This window comes from Grampus griseus (assembly GCF_964374135.1).
Source record: "Grampus griseus genome assembly, chromosome: 15".
Classification (NCBI taxonomy): domain Eukaryota; kingdom Metazoa; phylum Chordata; class Mammalia; order Artiodactyla; family Delphinidae; genus Grampus; species Grampus griseus.
The window spans coordinates 28,369,589-28,392,913 of NC_139009.1; the positions used below are offsets into that span (position 1 = coordinate 28,369,589).

At 44.5% G+C, this 23,325-nt stretch overlaps 1 protein-coding gene across 2 annotated transcripts in view; it reads left to right on the top strand.

Moving 5' to 3' along the window:
• Positions 1 to 3,428: 3,428 nt before the first annotated feature.
• Positions 3,429 to 23,325, top strand: part of CRIM1 (cysteine rich transmembrane BMP regulator 1) — a gene marked incomplete at its 5' end in the record, with an annotated part of 206,515 nt that continues 186,618 nt past the window's right edge. For both annotated transcript variants that reach the window (XM_082671722.1, XM_082671723.1), the window contains one exon: positions 3,429 to 3,759. In XM_082671722.1, the coding sequence (XP_082527848.1) occupies positions 3,429 to 3,759 (331 nt within the window). The remainder of the gene's footprint in view (positions 3,760 to 23,325) is intronic.

Here is a 23,325-nt window from a genome sequence, read left to right on the forward strand (position 1 = left end):
TATATATTTTATTTATATATACATATATATATAAACATTTGTAATATAACATGGTAAATGTTATAAGCAGAAGTACTTATAAAATGTTATAGAATAGCTAAGGGAATAAGCTCAAGATGCTTCCCAGAAGAGGAGGCATTAAACCATATTCCGTGTATACTTCTAACTCTTACATTTGTACATGCCTTTCAGAGTCTATGTAATCCCTCCCAGTCCTCTTTCTCCCTTGACCCCCAGTAGTCATCATGTTGGGCCCACCTAACCTCTTCTGTATCCTTAGTCTGGTTTCTGAAGATGAGGGAATCCTTTTGTGTTTGAGCCCCAATCTCATTGCCTTGGCTTCTGGCCACCTATGGTCCCTCCTAGATCCCAGAGAGGAAACAGCTATTTCGTAACTGAGCTCCTAGTTCACACACTGGTTTCAGATAAGCTCCAGGCCCTTGCAGGTTTCTTATTTGCCACTAGTTATAGGCTTTAAGGAACTATGCTTGCTTTCTCTTTTGTTTCTCTATTAATTCTATGGCAAAGGACCACATGTAACTTGAATTTTCTCAGCTATTACATTCAACTTAGTCTGACTTGAATTCCCATGAGAAGTCAGACTATCACCTGTGTCTATCTACCTTGCAGGAGGTTCTACCTCCAGAATCCCAGGAACGATGGGTTGTCTACATTGTCCCTTGCCTGTGTTCAATCTGTAGCTTTCCCTAACCTTTAATATATTGCCTTTAAAAATAAACAGACAAAAAAGCAAGACCATGGCAATGATTATTACTCTCTTTTTTCAACCTACTGTAGCTTTCTCACTTCTGTATTTTTTTCTATTGCCTGACCTTGGCTTTTCCTGTTGAGTCCCACAATGTTACTTGCTACATTTTAATAATGTCTTTATACTTGCATTTGAACAGAAATATAGATAACCTCCTCTGCAAGAGTGGAAAGGGCCTTTTAACACAGCTCAATGATGACAGTTTGTTGGCAAATCCCACAGTGGAGTTCTGGTGCCTTGTTGGGGTACAAGAAACGATCATGTTTAACAGTGTTGTGTTTTATTTTTCTTACATTTTGCTAATAGAATACCCAGCATATTTTAAATGATTTTACTACTTAATACTTATAATTATAGAAATTTAGGGTATGAGGTACTTTGGAGGTCGTCTAACCTGATGTCCTACACAAATGCAGGAATTGTTTCTACAACCTCCCTGGAAACTAGTCATGTCGACAGCTCTTTAAATGCTTCCAGAAAATGGGGTGCTCACTCCCCCCCTTCCACTGTTGAATGTTTTCTCTATTACTCTCTGATAATCAGTGATAATTAATGAGCCTCTTCCCCTTCTCAGGACAAAGAAATATGATTGGAGAAATGTTTAGTTTTCTGATGCCAGTGACTGGGGACTATTCCACTGGTATCTTTGGCTTTTCCGTTTAGGATTAGAGTGGTTAAACCAAAATATTTATAAGAAGTATAAATTAGTTCTGCAAACATAAGATGTCAAAGGCATCTTTGTTTCTTTTCTCCTTACACTGCCCTGCTATTAACTTCGGGTTCATTAGTCACGATTTTCAGATCCACTTGGCTGCCACCTTCCTGCAGCCAGACCATCTTGGATCAAAAGGTCGGCCGGCCATTCCCATCTCACACCTGCCACAAGATCTAAATTTTTTTTTTCCCACACTGATCCAAGTCACTTTTTGTTAATTCACTAATATTATTGACCCTGTAACACATCCTGTGAATGGTGGGCCATTACAGAGCCTATCATTTCGAGAAGCTTTTCTGACAGCTATAGATGAGAAACAATCCCCACACGATGCATTTTGCATCACTTCAGCTGCTTCTTTACTTGGTTTAACACAAAGAACATCTTTATTAGCACATTCACAATAAATGAAAAAGTTAAAACCCACCACTTTTGTCCATGAGCTTGGGGAAAGAAAGGACAATGTCAGATGACATTAATGATGCATGGGATATGCAGGTCTAATCATGTCAAGACTTGTAGTAATCCAGTATTCGGCCTTACTCAAGGGAGAAAAATTCACGTCCACTTTCCATTCGCCCCCTCCCTTAACGTAGCACCTCGGCACAGACTGCAGAGCGACAAAACATACAGGATGTGGACAGTTAAAACGCAACTCAAGCTACAGCGGCCCCCAACAGTTCTCCCCACCCCACCCCCCGGAATATTTACCTAGACCATTTAAAGCACTTAATTAATTCACCAGCAGCTTCGCTGGAGGCGTCTCGAGCTTCCCGAGACTCCATTACATAATATCTTTTACAAAGTCTATTCCCAGCTCGAGTGGAAGATGGATTCTCATCCAGTTTTGCGGAGGTTCCATGCATTTGCTTCCCTTTCCCCGGGTTCGATCCGGCGGGTGCCCCAGCCAAGGGCTGCAGCAATCCCCTCGGCCCCGAGCTCCGGGTTCCCCGCCACTCTCCGAACTCAAAGCCGGCCCCAGAGGTGCAGCCGTCTCGCCCTCGGGGCTCCCAGGCCAGCCACGGTGGCCCCGGGGCTGGCGGGCGCTCGGGACGCCGCGACTCTCGCAGCTTGCCGGGTGCAACCGGAGCCGCAGCGCGCCGGCGATGCCCGAGCCGCAGAGGCGCGCGAAGACTCGGCCGCAGGGCCGGCTCTGTGCGCCGGGCTCCAGCAGGCGCAAAAGGAGGAGGGGGAGGCCTGGAGGAGGAGGCGTGCGAGGGAGGAAGGGCCCGGCCGCCGGGGAGGGAGGGCAGAGGAGGGGGGAGGGGGCCGGCCGGACCGGGCGGGGTGGGGGGGCAGCCAATGAGCGGCGCGCGGCGCGGAGTGGGGGGGGGGCGCGGGTTGGGGGATGAGGTAGGATGGGGGAGGGCGCAGCCGGAGCGGCCGAGGCTCGAGCCATAAACAAGCGCCCGGAGGAGCGGCGCAGGAGTGAGGCGAGCCGGGCGCGCGGAGCGGACGCCGCGGACCTTCTGCTGCGCCACCGCGCCCACTCGGCAGCTCGGGAGGCGGGGACCGGCCCGGAGGCTGCGCCGCCACAGCCACCGCCGCGGGGCCGACCGACGCGGAGGAGGAGAGGGAGGAGGCGCCGCCAGCCGGGGCTGGAGCCGAGCGCAGCCGCCGCCGCCGCCGCCGCCAGAAGTTTGGGTTGAATCGGAGCTGCCGGGAGGAAACTTTTTTTCTATTTTCCCCCTCCCTCCCGGGAGGAGGAGGAGGAGGGGAAGCCACCGCTGGCGCCAACGCTAGTGGGCTCGGGGTCGGCGCGGCCCGCACGGGGGGCGGGGGCCTCGCCCCGCGAGGGGAGGCGCGCCCCGGGGGCCCCGAGGGGGGCGGCGAGGACCGCGGGCTGCGGGTGCGGCGGCGGCGGCGCGTGTGCCCCGCGCAGGGGAGGGCGCCCGCCCCGCTCCCGGCCCGGCTGCGAGGAGGAGGCGGCGGCGGCGCAGGAGGATGTACTTGGTGGCGGGGGGCAGGGGGCTGGCCGGCTGCGGGCACCTCCTGGTCTCGCTGCTGGGGCTGTTGCTGCTGCTGGCGCGCTCCGGCACCCGGGCGCTGGTCTGCCTGCCCTGCGACGAGTCCAAGTGCGAAGAGCCCAGGAGCTGCCCCGGGAGCATCGTGCAGGGCGTCTGCGGCTGCTGCTACATGTGCGCCCGCCAGAGGAACGAGAGCTGCGGCGGCGCCTACGGGCTCCACGGAGCCTGCGACCGGGGGCTGCGCTGTGTCATCCGCCCCCCGCTCAATGGCGACTCCATCACCGAGTACGAAGTGGGCGTCTGCGAAGGTAAGGTCGCCAGCCGCTGGCCCCCTTCCACCTGGCCCGCGCCGCCCCCTCGGCGCTGCTTGCGCCAAGCAAAGTTTGCCCGAGACTTTCCCGAGGAGCCCTCTCTCCTCGGGAGGAGGGGCGCCCGCCACCCCCAGGAGAGAGCCCCGCGTCCCTTGGTTCCCGCTCGCTGCTCCCCCTGACGCTTGGTCAGCCGCGGGCGAGGTTGGATTTCGTGGGTGGGGGCCGGCGAGTGGGGGATCGCCCCTGGCCGCGCACAGACGCGCACACGTGTGGCCCATCCGGCTGGGGCTGGGTGGGGTGGCCCGGCCGTGCGCCCGGAGGTGTGGGTTCCGCGGGCAGGGGGCACTGCGGAGGCTGTCGCGAGCCCCTCGGGGAGTCCAGCCCCTGCCGCCCTCCCCGCACTAGCGCAGTGTGGAACCGAGTGCTGCACCGCGTCCGCGAAAGTCCATTTTCTGCTGTCGGAGGAGACGTGTCTCCAGCTCACACTCCCTGTGTGACTCTTTTATTATTTTTTCCTTGCGCTTTTCCTTCACCCCCTTCCTCCTCCTGCGCATATAAATCAATTTCAGCTCCGGAATATGTCAGCCCAGTGGAAGTTACATACGGTGGTTACTCATTTGTTTGCCTATTGAAAACGGTCAACGGCTTTCTTTCTTGAATGAAGGGGCGGGGGCGGGGGGCCGGCACCTAGGAGTGAGAAGTTGTTTCTATTAGTGGCAGCTTTTTAAGATCAGATATCCGCGTGTTTTCAGTCGTGTTGCCGGTTCCTTCTTTTTTGTGTTCTGCTGGTTGCTGCACTTAAGTATTGTGCACCATGGTGTCTGACGGAAGGAGAAAGATTAGATTCGTGGAGCCTCCCTCCTTGGGAGAACCACTGTTGATGGGTGTCGGCCTTAAGCCCTGCCCGCCGGCCTCGGCCTCGGGGTGCCTGGTGAGGTTTGGGGTCTAGAGAGACGCAGTGAGTTCTTTTTATTTGGCTAATACCAAATTAAAAGGACTCAGCACCAGTTAAAAGTGGGATCCCTGCTTGGGCTGATGTTGGGGCGAGATGCTGTTCTGGGGCATCCAGGTGTATGAGCAGAGCGCAGCAGCCTTACTTTTGGAGGAACGGAGAGGAGGAGGGACAGGCGCCCTCTGCCCCGTCCCTTCCTTAGTACTCAGCCTGCGCAGGAGACCAGGGAGGGGTTTATTCTGAAGCATCCTTACGTGTGTATGTATGTTTATTGTGCTGGGATACTGAGAAAGGAGGTAGCAGCCTTAAGGATAAAATGGGTCTGTTAAAAGGCTTCCATTCTGTGGTTTTCTTTACACACACGCATATTCATTGATAAGTTCAGTTTTTAAAGTTTGGACAGTTCTGGAAAGTCAGGAGGGCCTTTCTGGTTTGGAGGCTAGTGGGCAGTAATGAGTGAAGGGAACTCTTGGAGGGAAGTGCACCACTGCACCCTTAGGACATTGGATTAGAAGAGTTTGTTTGCTTCAAGTACAAAAGCCTCTCACCTGGTGTTAAGTCCCATAACGTTTTTATTTCTCACAAAAAGAAAAACGGCCAGGAGATTAACTTCTGATACCATTTTATGTGTTTGACTTTGGGAATTCTGAATGAGTTGGAGGAAAAGATGCATCTTTGAACCCTGCCACTTGGACTGTGTAATTTACTTAAGCCAGCCTCCCATAAATCTAAAAAGAACAAGCAACCTGAAACAAGGTTAAATGTGGTAGAAACTGCTCTGAGAAGGACTTGGGAAGGTTCTAAAGACTAACCCTTGTTTTGTTTCTTCATGATAGATTCCTGGTGAAGGAAATGTGGAGCTCAGGGAACATTCACGGTAATCAAGTGTTTTGGCACCAACATTCTGGTATCATAGTATAGAGTTATTTTGGCAGTTTGTTGGTGAGTGTTTCATTCCTCTGAAATGATGCGATCCCTCATAGCTTCGTTTCTTCTGGTAACACCCCACGCACTTGGTATTAGCCTTGAAAATGCTTGGAAGTATTTATTACCGTGATGATATCTCATTTAGTGTTCTCTAGCAACACTTTCCATCTAGCCAGACTGTTTTCAGCTACCAAAATCGTGTGCTCAGGGCATTTTTAAATTTTATTTTGTTTTTTAGAACTCTAAAAGCAGCAGTCAAGTTGCACTCTAAATCCATGAACCCAAAGAAGGGCAGTGTTACCTAGCATGATATAATGGTTGGATTTAGACAGCTATTTCAATAGGGTGTCTAAAATTCCAAGAATTTTCACTTTACTACAAGATTTATGGAAAACAGGATAAGTCAGTGGCCTTTTTTCTTCCTTCTTTTTAAGAATTAGAGGAGTCATTCTATGGCAGTAATAATCTAGAAGGTGCTGACTTTCTCTTTTGTTTTCCTGTTAATTGGCAAGAAATTTCTCAGCGGCCAGTGTTTCCCTCAGTTTCCATTTTTATTCAGAAATTCACACATAACTAACAGAAATAGGAATTGATACACTTTATTCATGTCGAAGTCTCTTTTGCTGCAATTTTTGCAGTAAAATGACCCCTACTGGTTGTATCTGTTAATGAAAACTCTTTTGAAAACTTACTTAATAGACTACACTGAGAAAACATATTGCATGGTATACAAATGTTACCGTGACTAATCTACCTGCTTTCGATGATATAATTTAAATACAAATTACATTGCTCTATTTACCAACTTGCAGTAATTTTTATTTGTATCATTCCCCATACTGGCTTTGTGAGGGAAAAAACCCCCCAACAAACTCATGTTTTTAACTGCAGTTCACAAAGTGAGTTAGGTAAATTGGGGCAGAAATGAACCCCTTCCAAATTGTGGCTCCCTGCCTTAGGTTTTTAAGGCACACTGGCCCATAGTAGGCTCTCAGTGAATGTGCATTGAATACATGGAAGAACAGTCGTCCCCATAGAAAGAACACTGAAGAAAAAATATTTTCTGAAAGTTAAATGATGTGAAGGGTGAATCATGTGACACATACACTTGGACTTCTTTTCAGCATCATTTAGATCATTACTAAGTAAATCCTGACTTATTCCTTAAAAAAATTATTTTTGGCTACATGCATTTTTAAAGTTGATCAGGGAGCCAGATACCTACGTTCTTCTCTGCTCTGTCTATAAAGTGCTTTCTGGCCCCTGGGAAGGTACAGATCCCTTTCCCATTTCCACTGATTTGGTGAGTCTTCCTGTTGTCCTTTGTAACTTCCTAAGTGGCCTGCTCCTTGGTTAGGCTGCCTGCCTCTAGGTAAATCGTCTAGAAGCCAGACAAGTAAGTTTGGATTCTGAACTCCTGAGGGCTAAGACTGGGTGGGAGATCTCTTTGGGAGATCAAAGACAGAGTTTTGAAAAACTACTGAAGTGGGATTTTTCTAGGAAGAATGTTTTGATTGGCCAGTGAGGATTATATTTGGAGATGAGGGGTGAGGACCATTTGTCCTCCTCTGTGGAATAGTTCAGTATGCTTCTGTAAGGGGTGGGGTGGGGCTGGGAGAGCATGACCAGCCTTCTCTAAGTAATGAAAAGGCAGCAATGGCCTGAGTTTGACAGTTTGTGAGAACAGAGTGATTTGGAACCTGGTGGGCACTGTGGAGTGGCTCTGCTCTGAGAACTTTGTATCAGAGCCAGGTGATCGCTATCACAGATAAGCACCATTTTTTTTTTTCTCCCAGTGATTATTTACTCAGTGGCGTCATATTTATGGAACTGAACTTTCCGTGTTTTCAGTACTGCCATCTAAGAACTGTCTCTTTCAAAACACAGTCCTCCTTTGATTTCCCCCAGGTATTTTAACTTTTCTTCCCACCCACTTCTCATGGGGCAGTGAGTAGAACCAAGGATGTGGGCTGGGTACTTAGAGCAAAGAATGTAATGTTGTTTTCTGAAACCATTGGCGTTAGAAGGTTATGGTTTCTTTTCAGTCACTGGAGATGATGGCTCCTTGGAAGAAGGTTTGTGGAGGATCTGAGGTGAGCAAGGCCCAGAGAGCAGGCTCTAGGAGGCCAGGGAGTGCACCAAACCATTGGGTTGTGCACCGGCCACAGATCTCCTCTCATCCCTCTGTAACGTAGGACTTAGAGTTAAGAGTCCATGGATTTTAATTTTTACTAATTAAATAGAAGAGGGGACGGGAAAACTTAATCCTCCTGTACTGGTGTTAGAAAAATTTAAAAAACCAGGGCTCCTTGTTTTTGAGGAAGGTGTTCCAGTTTCCATCTCAGAAGTCTTTAGGTAGAGTGAGCTCTTAGATGCCAGGGACAGAAGCAAGCAGAGGGTCTACAAAATCACGTTAATACGGCATGGGAAGAGGAACCAGTGTAAGTAAACAAGGAAATAATTAGTTCTTCCCCAAAGTAAATATTGACAAAACATGGAGAGACTATTCACTGCACTTATACAAATGACAGGACTTCATGACCTTCAGTTTGACTGTCGAGCTTACAGAGCCCTCACTGTCGTTGAGGAGTCCAGTCCCATAAAACACTTGGCAAAGGACAGATGAATCGCATAGCACCAGAAGGGCAAAAATAGCAAGTCTGGAGATTTTGCTGCCATTAACACGTATTTACCAGTGACCGGGAAAATCTATAAGCAGTCTGTTGGCAGTGCAGTGGTGAACATACAGGTTGATTTATTGTAATAAATAATATTATTTATTATTAATAATATTTGAAGAAAACTGTCTGAATAATCCTTAGACTTTACATTACAACCGGCATTACAGCCAGTCGTAGGAGGTATTAGTGCTATGGTGCAGGTTTCTGTGTTTGGTATGGCTTGCTTAAAACGCAGTGATCTGGATGAACAAGGGAACATTTTGGGGAGGCAAGGGACAAGAATTTTGAAGTGGGGGGAAATAGATAAAACAGATGACCCTAAAAAGGTAATGGAGTGGGAAGACTAAAGAATGACAAATGGGAGAAGGGAAAAATATTGAATTCATCTTAGGGCAACTATGTCATCCTTTGAAGAATAATCCAAAACACATTCCAGACATTAATTGTGAAATTCCTGAAAAATGTGGGTGTGTTTAACGTCTTTCAGGCTATGGCACTAACATGAGAGATGGCAGTGCCGCTTTAGTGTGTAAATAGCACTGGGTAGGAGATGGTAGATGACTGGAAGGTAAATATATTTGGTGAAGCAGGGTTCCTGTAACACTGTGTTCCGCAAGGCGCAGGCAGTATGAGGGCTTTGGAGACAACCCCCAGTAAAGCTCAATTAATTATTTGAGGAAGAAACAGTGGACTAGCCAAGCATGCATGAATAACAAATTGAAAGCCTTCCTTCTCAGAGGTCGAATTCTCCACATCTGAATTTTTAAAGCTTTCACTTCTCTCTGCATAGAAATCACTCACTCATTCATTGATCTACTCTGTGCAAGGCCTTCTGCTGGGGTCGGGGTGGGGTGCTGGGAAGCCTGGGGACCTCTCAGACCTGTGCCCTACTCCAGATACTTTTTTTTTTTATAAACTTATTTATTTTATGTATTTATTTTTGGCTGCCTTGGGTCTTCGTTGCTGCGCGTGGGCTCTCTAGTTGCGGCGAGTGGGGGCTACTCTTCATTGTGGTGCGCAGGCGGCTTATTGCGGTGGCTTCTCTCGTTGCAGAGCATGGGCTCTAGGCATGCAGGCTTTGGTAGTTGCAGCACGCGGGCTCAGTAGTTGTGGCTCACTGACTTAGTTGCTCTGCGGCATGTGGGATCTTCCCGGACCAGGGCTCGAACCCGGGTCCCATGCATTGGCAGGCGGATTCTTAACCATTGTGCCACCACGGAAGCCCTCCAGATACTCTTTTAATCAAGATAAAGAATGAGGCAAGACCTTCAAAAGTCTACTTAAGTTGAAACCAAGTAGAACTGATTTCTCAGGTCTGTATATGATTAGTTGGTGAGGTATGTGGGTAAAATTTGTCCTAGGAATCACAGGATCTGAGATGATCTTCAGGCTCTGGTGGCAAAGCTGAAAAGGAGAATTCAAATTCCAACTAGGTTCAAAATTCGGAGTCAGAGCTCCCTTTTGGTGGGGGAAGGGATCCTACCCATTCTCAGAGCTTTTGCGATACATATCAGGTGTTTCCCAACATCTAAGAATGAGGCTGCATTCTTAATGCTGTACCAGCTGTGGTTAAAAATGGCAAGTTTCCTTTTGGGAGTGATTTTCTCTTTGTTCTAGCTTGTTCCACTAGGCAGATGAGCGTGGGCAGTGAACTGAGAGGTGTCCGTTTATCAGCATCTCCTGATTTCACCCACTCTCTGCTACTTGTCCTGGCCAGTTAGCCTAATCAAATCATGGAAAACCCCTGTGTTTGGACAAGACCTCGTCGGTCTTGCGGACAGGACAGAGGGATGGTTGAATATACTTAAAGTTAAGAATGCCCTTGAGGTAAATGCTGGTAAGTGTTCACTTTGGGCCCACATGAAAAAAAATCAAAAGAGATTCCTTTTTCTTCTGCAGTTGCTAAGTGAACAGGGTTCAATTCCTTATCTCCCTCTCCCAACCCCAGTTAATTCTCTGTGAGAAATACTTATACCTCGATCCAAGAATGTAGTTGTTAGAAACTTAGCTTCTGGGGTCAAATCTGCGCTCTGCTTCCATGCATCTAAGTTTTCTCATCTGTTTAGTGGGGTTAATAATAGGGTTGCTATAAGGACTCGGTGAAGGAATCCCTATGAAGCACTTAGAAGAATGACTAGCACGTGGTAAACAGCAAAGCTACTAACCAGAATAAGTAAAATAACCTGATATGGGCTCATTGTCTTGTTCAGTTTAATCCTCATCTACCTCCGTAATTGATCGCGAGGAGTCTGGGCTCTTAGAAAGCGAATTATTACTGAGTTCAGGTCTCCTCCTACCCCAACACCGTAAATGCATTGAGTTAAAAAACTTATTTAAAGGCCTCCGAAGCTATTTGCTACCTTTCCTCCTGATGCCCATTTGTTACACTTGGTCTAAATAATTTCTACAAAATTTGTGTATTTCGGGTAAAAATAAAGAGGGAGGAATCTGAAATTTTTTGCATTAAGTTGTAAGAATTGTAAATTTAACCATTTATCTGTGGACTAATATTTCATTTGGGGAAGGAGGAGCGCCTAAACTCAAACGTATCAGCAATGTGCATTTTCCTTCACATTTTATTCTGGAAGAAGATTTTGTTCCTAGCTCCTGAAGTGTCCATACTGCTGGTCAGCACAGGATTTGGCCTGGCTGGAGCTAAGGAAACAGCCTGTATTGCTGCAGCTGACCTGTCCTGGTAGTAGGTACAAGCTAGGCAAAACCAGAGGTCAGGAGTTTAACCAGGCCATTCCTCCGTTCTCTTTCTAGCCCTACCTGTTTCCCTGCCATCCTCTTCCATGAATATTTACTGAGCAGCTGCCTTGGCTCTGGTCTTTGTGCTGAACTCTAGTGATAGCACCTATCTTCTCTAAGCCTGAGTTTCCCAGCTGTTAATAGTAATAGGTACCACCTATGTTTTCTCTGAGGATTAAATGAGACGAAACTGTGCTTTTGAAATGTTAGTGTGCACACAAATCACCTGGGGGATCTCATTAAACATACAGGTTCTGATGCAGTAGGTCCAGATGGGGCCTGAGATGCTGCATTTCTAATAAACTCCCATGTGATGCCAGTGCTGCTGATCCCAGGACCACACTTGAAGTAGCAAACGGCTAGTGCCTGTAAAGCATGTAGCACCAGTAGGGCGTGTAATAAGAACTTATAATGTTACCTGCTAGTCTAATAATTAGTTTTCAACCAAAATAAATAGGATAGGGGCCCTGCTTTCACAGAGGCTGTGGTCTGAAGGTAGATAGTGACAACTGGGACAATCCATTGTAGCCCAAGACAGTTCCTTACAGCTGGTAAGCCCTGAGATAGGAAGTGCTGAGCATCTTGGGGGCAACCAAGAGGGGCCCTGACTCCGGCAGTGACTACCAGGAAGGATTTAGGGGGGAGCAGCAGCAAGCCAGGCCTGGAGGTCTCTGTTCTTCCCTCCTTCTCACTCATCTGTGCAGGATATTGTAGGAAAAAGAAAATAGGCCTTGGGGCCGGACAAACCTGTGTTGTTGTTGTTGTTTTTAAATATTTATTTATTTATTTGGCTGCGCTGGGTCTTAGTTGTGGCACGTGGGCTCTTTGTTGCAGCACGCAGGATCTTTCGTTGCAGCCTGCGGGCTCTTCGTTGCAGCACGTGGACTTTTCTCTAGTTGTGGCGCGTGGGCTCCAGAGTGCACAAGCTCAGTAGTTGTGACACGCAGGCTTAGTTGCCCCGCGGCATGTGGGATATTAGTTCCCCGACCAGGGATCGAATCGCATCCCTTGCATTGGAAGATGGATTTTTAACCACTGGACCACCAGGGAAGTCCCCACACAAACCTATGTTTAAATTAACTGTGTTCAGCTGTGAACCACCAGTTTGCTTAATTGTTTTGGGCTTCAGTTTCCTCATCTGTGAAAATGGAATATTAACAGCTTTTATCAAGTAATTACAGTTAGGGTTGGAGAGAATTATTACCTATATTAAATATACATATGATTACATGTATGTGTGTTGTATATCTGTGTATATACATGTATATACACACAAAAATATATGTAATGGCCAGTATAGTACCTGGTACCAAATAGATTTTTTAAAAGGTAGTTAATATTCTAATTTCCATTCTATTTTTTGTCCTTTCTCATTTTTTTCTTTGTTAACTTTCTCTCTGTATAAGTTTAACAAAAATCTTTGTGCATTAACCACACTTAACTAAATCTCTTCGACAGGGGACTCCAAGAACTATGGTCTCTGGTGTTTGTCAGAGAGGAAGGGACTGTGAAACATTAAGAATGAGGGGCGTGAGTCCAGGGTCTCTGGGCCAAAAAAACCGTCATTGGTTTGATCCAGTATGACTGTAATTCTCAGTCCCTTTAGTCCTTCAGGAGAAGGTGGACATCTGCTCTATTTTGCAGTTTGAATCCTTACTTCCGGAGAGCTATTTCAAATAAATATTCTTTTAAAGGTGACCTATCTTAATATGGATGGCATATGGTTTCATGGAAGTGCGTTAAATTTCATTTTATTGTTAGAAGTTTTGTGTGGGTTTCCAGACGTGGCTGGAGTCATCAGAGACCCCACGGAACATCGCCAAGGCAAGGCAAGTTGGGATCCTGAGGTTCCAGAAGGAAGCAGCAGCCAGCCTGCCAGCTCAGAGACCAGGGCAGGCATGGGAATGAGCAGGAGATGGTGCGCAGCCTAGAGTGCATCTGCGTTGCTTTTTTTGATCCAGTGTGTCCCATCCATCTTTCATGTGGACTAATACTGCAGCTTTACTGTGGATTTGCATTGTGGTTTCTCTGGAGAGCCTGTGCTGCAGTGGAAGGCTAGAAAAGAACGCCTAGAATGAAAACACCTGACGTTCTTGTCTCTTTGGTTCCTAGTATAGGTGTGGTCCCACTTCAGGAAGACAGAACTGTGACTTTTCCTTCATACCTGGTACTAAGTATCATGTTCATCCAGTAAATATGGGCTGAGAACTCATAAGGCAAATGCTTTATATTGGCTGTTATGGAATAAGGAGAAAGAAACATAATGATGGTATAGTCCTTGGAATCAGTAGTTTAAAACTCTTTATTTTCTTCTTGAAAACCAGACCTTATTATCACACAGTAGAAATTGAATTTTTTTTTAAACAGAAACTCTCTAGTACCTTTCATTGTAGTGCTTCATCAAGAGTGTTGATATTCAAACATGTAACCTACAAGATGAGATAAACTTCCAAATTTCAGAGTTTTGTGTAAGTATGTTTGTCACATCCAAAAAGAACACCTTCGTTTTGAAATATCCTGGGAACACTTGTTTTATGAACATTTAAGAAAGAAAATTAAGTGTTCATTGTATTTTAAGGTGTCGTTTTACATTTCAAGTTCCTCAGAAGAGAATCTGAAGAGTCTGCTCTTTGGAAATTTAAGCGAAGTCCTTAGCAATCAGCCACTCTGGCTATAGCAAGGTTTAAAAAAAAAAAGAAAAAAAAAAGTATAGGCTGTAACTAGAAACTGTGCCTATCTTGTTTAGCATTTCAAAACAAAAAACCATAAACAAACATCTCAGATTCAAAACAGAAAGGAATTTCTGGCAGGGCACAATGAAACCTGAGCCTGCAAAGTCCCGGTCTACAAGAGGTAACTTATTATCTTATCCAAAGGCCACAAGCAAAACAGTTCACAACTGTGATAAAACAAAAGGCATCTCAATATTGGAGACTTGTGATACCTCTTTTTTTAAGACTCCAAAAGACCTGCCAAAATAAGGTAAAACTGTCTTGAGAAAGTGTGGCCTGAACTGGACTTTCAGTATTAAGAATTAGTTGGACTACTTCAGACCCATGAGGTGTGAGGACTCGTGCATACAGGATGTGTGGGCTTGGTCCCCTCAGAGTGTGTGTTTATAATTGTGCAGAGGCAGGGCTTTCCATAATCTTGTCAAATGCAGATCTTGAAAACCTTCCCTCACTTTCCAGAGTAGGGAGCTTTGCCTTTTTAAAGGCAAGGGCATTTACATTCTGAGGGAGGAAAAGGGGATAGATTTTAGACAGTTTTATCTCTGAAAGCCAAAGTCTTTGAAGGATTTTTAAATGCTTTGAGAAAGATTGGGTATGCTGTGTGTTGTCCAGAAATACTGAGTTCTTAGGTTTCAGACAAATTTTAGGAAAATTTATTACCATGTCTACAACCTTAAAATGAAAGGCCAAATAAATTTCCATATTTTCATCAAAAGAATGAATGGATTTATATAGATCCTCACTTGTTGCAGGAAGGATTTAGGGCTGCTCAGAAAAGTAAACTTTGCAAAATTCATGTACATGAGAGTAGTATGATTAAGGAGAAAAAAATAGCCGTGGCTTCCGGATCTTCCTTCATCCCCTAATAGCCCGGTTACTGAAATAAAACCTCCTCAGCTTCCCTTGACCTGACTTTGCCTTAATCTGTCAAAAGAGAATTAAATAGTTACCTACCTAAAGGCAGGGGAACTGAACCAGATGATATCGTAAGGCCCTTCTAGTCATAAGATCAATGTTTTTATGACCTAGAAGTGCTGGGCAGGAGTCAAATATTACCTTGTGTTTGCAAGCCAGAGAAGAAAAAAGTGGTAGTGTCTACATGACTCTTTGCCAAGTGCCCTAGACGGAAGGGCTTGGAGGAAAAGATCCAGAGTTCTCCCGCAGTTATGTTTATTGTGAGGCAATGGAGACAGCAAAACATGGTTATCGGGAAGTTAGTAACATCTTTCGAATGCCAGCGATCTTTAAGCCTTATTAACTGTGGCCTAGTCTGGATTCAAGGTAGAGTTTATGCCTCTCTTCCATGTCTTTGCTGACCTGCTGCCTTCACTCTTTCTCCATTTTCTCATTTACTTCATTAGTTATTATGACTGAGGGAGGGAGGTGACAGATACTACAAAGGGAGAAGCTTGAGCAAAGACAGGCCAAAACTTGCCCAAATTCACATGCTTATTTCTGCCTCTGACACTAAGAGAGAGTTGAGTAATTGCTGTTCTTCCTAATACTGCAGGCAGCAGCCAAATTCTCAGCATTCTTTTACCTTTGCTGCTGTTTTCACTTGCCAGGGAGTTTCCTTAAGGAGCAGCTGAATTTAAAGAAACATAGCAGTGATCGTGCATGAAAGGAGGGGCCCTGGCCACATGGACACTTGGGTGCCTTATGTTGGGAGGATGAAACAGATGAGGCTCTGCAGAGGGACCTGCTGCTACCACAGCTCCCTTCCCTCTGTATCCCTGAGCCACGGGACCAGAAAGCTCTCTGCGTGTGTGCAGGATGGCAGATCTTCAATAAAGATGTTTCAGGTTCAGGCCAACCATGAAGCTTGGAAGGTTGTCTCTTGGGGTGTAGAAACTTCACCCTTCCTATGCATGTTGTCCAGTGGCAGGGTGTTGTGCTGTTAGGTGGTGTGGACCTGTGGTTCTGAAAGTTGATGTAATACGTATGATTCTAAAGAATGCGATGGTCAGCCCAGCCCGCAGTGTGCACCAGCAATCAGCTTGCTCTGCCTTGTGGATATTCCATTTTTGCCAAGAGCAGCCTTCCAGAATGAGGTGCTAGTTAATTCCAGTCGGGCATTTATTCGTTAATAAGTCTGCTGAACACTAAACACTCCATTTGGGAGTATGTGACAGGAGAAAACTCAGCAGCTAATTATTATGTAGATCTCTTCCATGATTCTCAATTTCAATTACCTAAGCCACCAATCCCTAGCAGTGAACTTATTTAATTTTTAGTTTTCTATGACATTTTGCTTTTTGCTCCCAAAGATTATTTTTGCTCTAATCTGTAAGTTTATTAATAACTGGGTAGACATTTTATATTGTTAAATGGAAAACACTTCTAGTGGAGTACTATGGCTTGCTCTGTCTTTCCTTCTTTTTTCTTTTTTAAAGATGATATGGGCTTCCTTGGTGGCGCAGTGGTTGAGAGTCCGCCTGCCGATGCAGGGGACACGGGTTCGTGCCCCAGTCCGGGAAGATCCCACATGCCGCTCCGCTAGGCCCGTGAGCCATGGCCGCTGAGCCTGCGCGTCCGGAGCCTGTGCTCCGCAACGGGAGAGGCCACAACGGTGAGAGGCCCGCGTACCGCAAATAAAAAAAAAAGAAAAAAAAGAAAAAAGATAATATTAAAACTTAAATCCTGTTCAGGTCGTCTCCTCTCCCAGGGTAGATTTCTAGATAGCTAGCTAGTGGTGGTGGCGTCTGAAATAGCCATTGAGGGGTGCGGGGTATTCATTTACTAATGGGAGCTTTTGCCTAAAGAGCTTCTGCTTTACTCTTCTTTGCTGTGACAATAGGTCTTTCTTGGTTTTCTTCCTGCTTGGTTGGTGCATATTAGCTTAAGAACTTTTAAATTGTGGGGACAGGAAGAGAACTCTGAATGCCTGGGGCCCATCACTTCTCTCTGGGAAGCAGCCGGAGCGTTCAGTGTGCATTTGCTGCCGTGAGAGTGTTCTAGAAGGTCCATTTTGTATCTCCCATGCCTCGGTCTTTGTGCCGTGGTTTGGCCCTCCTCCTTTCCTGGTGAATCCCTGCCACGACCCAGTGCGGCTGGCTCTCACGTGCCCTGAAAGCCATTGGAAAGGCATGCGTTCCAGCATCTTCCCATATGCCTCCACACCCTCCCCAGCATGGCTGCATGCAGCTCTCTGTACATAATCCAACTATTAAGAGAAGTTGGTACCAAGTGTCACTTCCTTGGTGAGGACCCTTCCAATGATGGTGTCTGTGCTAACAGACTGGCAGAGGAGTCTGTAGCAATGTTTGGAGGGGGAGCAATGTTTGCTAGTACATAAAACTCATTTGACACTGTGGAATATGATGCTGTGGATCAGAAAGTGATAAAACTTTATAAAACAAGGCTCTTTACAAAGTTGTGGTAGACCTGCTGGCTTAAAAAGGTGTGCCCAGGATGGTAAAATACATCCGCAGCATCAGCAACTGGCCCCTGGTCCAGTTACAGGCGTGACTTTGAGAGACAGGAAGTTGTGATAACTCCTGTATGCCTTTGGATGTAGTATGTGTGCACGTGTGTGTGTGTTCAGTTGCTAAGGGCACAACACAAAGAATACTTTACACTGTATTATGGATATGCTGAGAAGAGCTTCCATGCTTCAAGCAAATTAAGTGTATTATCTACTTTGTAGATCAGCAAACTGAAAATGACTTCTTAATAAATAAAGATGGTGCATTGTTTTATGACATTAAAAAAACAATTTTAATTAAAATGCTTTGGCTTTTAAATGGCCTGGTTAATTGGGATAGCTATCTGTGGACAAGTGGAGCTCAGGAAAATGACTGACTTTATTTCTCGGTGATTGGGACAAAAGTTTTATTATCCTTAAGGCAATGTGGGGTGATTTATAGTAGATTATCACTAAACATAGTTTCTGGCCTTACACAGCAAGTTTAGGTGCAGGAAGGAAAAGCAGAAATTTAGGGTAAGAAATGGAACACCTCTGTAGGGGAAAAAAAAAGGGAGATAAAGGAAGCCAGAGGTGTGTTTTGTTGGAAGGAGATGAAATTATATTTCCAAAGGCTACGCTGGGAAAAGGTGAGCCCTCAGAAACCAAGTTTGACTATCTCTTCAGGAAATTGTATTCGATGCTTTGGAAAGAGAAAGGAAAAAGACTCTCTGCCAATAGAGTTCTGGAAAACTTGAGGGAGATAAAGTATTTACATGCTTTAATAACATAAAACACGTCCAAAAGAAATATATAATTACAGCTGCATTTGGCTCTGACAATAGTCCATGTATTATATTTTTTAAACTGTGTGTGACTGTGTGAGCATGTACCTTTGCGTCAGAAATGCCTGGGTGATACTATTTCTTGAGAGAATGGAAAAGTAGAAAGTATCAAGAGCTACCAAGAGAGAAACCATGAAGGATGAGTACCAGGAAAGAAGGAACAGTGAGCTCTTTTTTTCTTGTCATATGCATAATGATGCCAACTTTACTTTTTAAAAAAAAATATCTTAGTATAATTAGCATTTAACTTCCCATAGAGCCTTAGTAATTTGCATGTTGTTACTAAAAGCCCACAGGTAAAGGAAAATTAGACTCCTAAATTCAGTACCTGGCTATAGTTTATTTCAAGTTTATCTTGGACAGGGACCCTTTGAGAACTCAGGAAATTAGGAGGTATGTTTGACACATACTTCCTAATATATATTGCCGCCAAAGGTGTGGAGGCAAAGCAGCCACTGGAAAATTGATGTGGTGTCGGCTTTCGGATTCCCCAGAGTTATCTTAACATCCTTCAGAATCTGTTCTTATCCTCAGCCTCTACCATTTCATGCTGCTTCTTTTGTGAAGCCTTCCTGCCCTGCCCAGGAAAAAATAATGCCATCCTCCCAGCCCTTCCCCCCTGCCCAGGGCCTGTAAATAGCACTTTCTCCTTCCCTTGTTATAGCACTTTTCACACTGTTAGAGTTCAATTTCTGTCTCCCGGCCTCATTTTGATCCCCTTGAGTGCCAGGATTGTGTGTTATTCTAGCGCTTGGCACACAGGAAGAACTCAATGAGCATTTGTTGACTAAATCTAGACTCAAGGTCATCCAAGATATTCTGTAGAAACTTTTCTATCTGAACTATTTGGTCTGTATTGTGGAAACTGAAATAGATGACACTTACCTGTAAAGAGACTCCCAGGGGGAAGTCATATTATTGGCGGAAGGCAGCTTGAAACTGTCCCACGTCCTCTCCTTCCCCTCTTCCCCCAAATCATTCTTAGAATTTATTTTTTTAAGTTTGCTACGAGGGGTTAGTTTCAGCTGTATTTATTTTGGCAAATACTTTAATTTTTATTTGTGGGGACTTTTCTTCTTGCCAGTTTGTCATAAAGGTGTCGTCTTTCATTCACCAAACCTTCATCCGCTTGTAAGAATTTTCCTCATGGGTGGCTGCTTATAACCTTCTTACCGCCAGGGATCTTGTGCGTGGAGCAGTTGAGATGCTATGGTGATCAGCTGCTTGTAAACAACTGATAAACAATTATGAATTACTTTATAGACACAGTTCAGGTGACCATATGAATAATTGATGATGATGAAACAGACTTCCGATTTCTCAGCGAATCCAGGATTGCGACTAAGACGTGGGTGTTGACGAATGAGGAGGGAGTTTAATTTAACAAACATGTATTGAACACTTAGTCTGTGAGCTGTGGCAGTGCATGACACAGCCTGTTTACTGCCCCAGGTGATCTGCACATGTCCTCAGGAATTTAACTGTACAGCTTCTTTGAGGAAGGAACTCCTAAGCCAACAACATGAGGGTGGAAGTGTGTGACTGTGAATAATAAAAATGCCTCACAGTGGTTTGCACAGGAAGTCCGTAGGAATGCAATATAAGGAATTTAAAAAAGCAGAATCCCATTTGGATTTACTCCAAACCCTATGACTTCAGGGACTGAGGAATTCTTGATGACTAATGGCTGGAGTCCCAACTTGTTATTGAGCAGTGTGGAGTTGTTTTTTCCTTCAGCGCTAGCCATGAACTCATTGTTTGTTTGTTTACTTTTCTAAAGGTCTGAAAGTGGTTTGTAAATTCAGACAGTGCAACGGGAGACACTTAAGGATACAACAGCAAATTATAACCTTTGGGTGATACATTTGGCACTAAGCTTTTCAACTGGGAGAGAAGAGAGGTTTGGCCGAGATAAAGTATACAGGATCCTAGACAACATATATACAGAATTATCTTGGGTATAAGCTCGGGCCCCCAGACCCTTTTATCACTTTAGTGAATGTGCCCAGAGAGCTCCATTCTCTGAGGGCAGGTTTAATTTTGATGTCTCTGCTGTGGCGTGTCCCTTCAACTTTCCTGCCTTTAAGATTTTCATCTCACAGCCTGATGGTAATCGTTCAGAATGCGGGTGTCATGAATTGGTGGCTTTCCAGTAACTCACTTTAGAGCCTTTTGTTCTTCACCACTGGTTGTTATACAGTGGTGGAACAGGGAGGAGGGCAAGCTGGAACTGATTGCTAAGTGAAGTTAGAATGCTTAGCTGGCAGTGAAAAGCGAAGATTCGAAGCAAGGTAATTTTTTGAGGGTCCACTTGATTTTCCTCTAACTCTTTAAAAATATTCTTTTTAACTTTCGTATGGCTTCATTACTGTTGAAAGTTTAGAAGTCAGCTCCCAGACCCTGGGGGCAAGTCTGTTCTCCTTGAGTGTTGTATTCTTTTCCACATTATCAGCAGGGGGAGTATTTGACCTAACGGTGGATGCTGCTCAAATCGGAGATGTGTGCCTCTCAAAACCTGTGGCTCCTGAGTTCATTTGAGGTGGTGGGTGAAGGACCCAGAGCTGTTCTTGATGCTAGAATGACACATTTACCCTCAGTCTTTATTAAAATAAATGAATGGAGGCAGAGGACTAGGAAACACACTTGAAGGAGGGGAGTGCCCCTCCGGTCATAAGCCAGGGTAAACAGTCCTTGTAACTGAAAAGTAGACTTCCTGGAAGGCAAGAACCAGAGAAGAGGGTGTGAAGTGCAACCAGCAAGTACCATTTTCAGCTGTATAGATAGCTGTGTAGCTCCGAGTCCTGAAAAGAACCTCACAGAGCTGTTGGAGAGAAATCAGTTTCTTGAACCAGACTCTCACCGGCTGTCATGCCTATAGCTGGACCCAGAGACAGCACTTGGGGAGAAAAGGTCACATTTGTGCTAGAGGAAGCAAGCAGATGGGGTTCTTTGAGGGGTAGAGACTAAGTCATCCATGACCTAGGGAAGCCTTACAGGGGAGCCAGTGGACTGGCGGCATTCAGTGGGCAGGCTGCTAGTGTGAGTGTAATTTAGTGTTAATGGAAACAGACTCTTCCTGTCTTTTGTTACAGTAGAAAACTGTCATTGCAGTGGACAGCTGTGCACACATTGCAAATTATATGTGCATATACATTCATATATGCAACATGCAAACATGTAAAAAAAAATCCTCATGGGGTCAGTGTTCGTGTTCTGATAGTCTCTATGTCCATTCTCCTGTGATGATAGCATTTTCTTCTAATTGGAGCTGTTAGGTTCTGCTAATTCCAACAGGAAAAAAATTCTGTGTGTGGCCATTATTAATTAATTTATATAAATAAATATTTGTAGATTGACTCCTTAGCAACTTACATAAAGCTGTGGGCATCTCGCTCCTGTGTCTTCTCTTCTGCAGTTAATAAGGTCCTCATCAGGTTTATGGTAGCTGATGTCCTGCCCTTGCCATGTGTTAAGAAAGATTAGACCATCAAAAGGACTGATGCAGAAATTCCCTAGAACTTTTCATACTCAGAGATTCTTGGAGCTTAGTTACATGTGGGAAAAGGTCTTGTCTTGTAAAAAGAGACCCAAATCCCTTTAATGATCACTCAGAGGTGTTACCTAAATTTCCTCTCTGTAGTTTTATTTCTTGAACATCTTATTTCCCATAACTAAGCTATGTGTGTTGGGACCAAATATCAGGTCCTTTGCTTTCTTTTCAAGAAAAGTATTATAAAGGCAACATAACTTTACTAGACAGTTGGGAAACAGAGAAGAGAAACAGTGACCCAAAATGCTCTTATTCCAAATAGAAGAACTAGTTGTGTGGTTTTATATGTATACCCTGTCTAGGGTATATTCCTCTCTCTATATATATATTTTATCACACATCTTATATCTTGCTTCTTTCCACTTAAAACCCAGTCTGGTATTCTTCTATAGACATAATTTTTTAATCACACATTTTTTTAAAAATTTTTATTGGAGTATGGTTGCTTTACGATGTTGTGTTAGTTTCTATTGCACAACAAAGTGAATCAGCTGTACACATACAGATATCCCCTCCCATACAGACTTTCCTCCCATTTAGGACACCACAGTGCACTAGGTGGAGTTCCCTGTGCTATACAGCATGTTCCCATCAGTCGTCTATTTTACACATAGTATCAATAATGTATACGTATCAATCCCAGTCTCCCAGTTCCTCCACCCTGCCCCTTTCTCCCTTGGTATCCATACATTTGTTCTCTATGTCTGTTTATCACACATCTTATGTTTTGCTTGTTTCTACTTAAAATTATACCAAGTATGTCTTCCTATGTTGCTGTATAGACCCTATTATTACAGTGTCAGCAGATTAATCAGATACACTGACTACAGCTTTCTTCTTCACTTCCTTTTCCCCCTTTTTTTCAGGACTATATAAAAGGCAAGAAGGAAAAAAAAATAGTCATTCAAGGTGAATTTTAACGGAAAATTCTTTGTAGTCTTAATTTGTTTTCATGAGTGCCTAGGCTCTCCAAGCAGATGACCACGATTGCCTCCTGTCCCCTTACTAAGGATCTGACCACTTGCTCCCTGTGCGTCCGGTCCTTTGTTGTCTCAGGCTTGTGGCATGAGGACCGTGGCCCTTCATTTTTCTGTCTTAGATCCTTGCTGCCACCAGGACTGTGCTGCCTCTGAGGACACTGAAGCTCTGTAACGTTTAGTAATGACTTGGTTTTGTGCAAATAACCAGCCCACTGGGTAGAGACATTTTAATTCTGTTGCTTTTTTAGTAGTGCATTATTGGATTACAAATGTTTATTTAGTGTGAAAAATGGATATAATGAACTTTGCCCTAAGTAGGGACTAGATATTTACTCCAAGATGAATTTGCAGCCTTTGTGCTTTGCCTGCATGTGACATAGGCTCTTGTTACTGACGATTTTATCTGAGGATTTGAAATAGTTGCCCACTTCTACCAGAGGTACTAGAAGTTATCCAGCAAGGCACACATATAACACTTCAAAAAACTTGGATCATTTTCTCAATTAAGTTTGTTGAAATTCTATCAGGGAAACAGACTTTTTTTTCCTTGTATTATTACTGATGATATAATATTAATAAATAGTTTTTGCAACTCAGATACTGGTTTCACATTCGAAGGGTACAGGTAACACCTGTCATAATATTTCAGATTCATTTCTGTAATTTTTTAAATTTAAAAATACAAATTTTCAGTTGTGCAAGCAGTATGCAGAATCAAATCACCAGGCTTCAGATATATTTT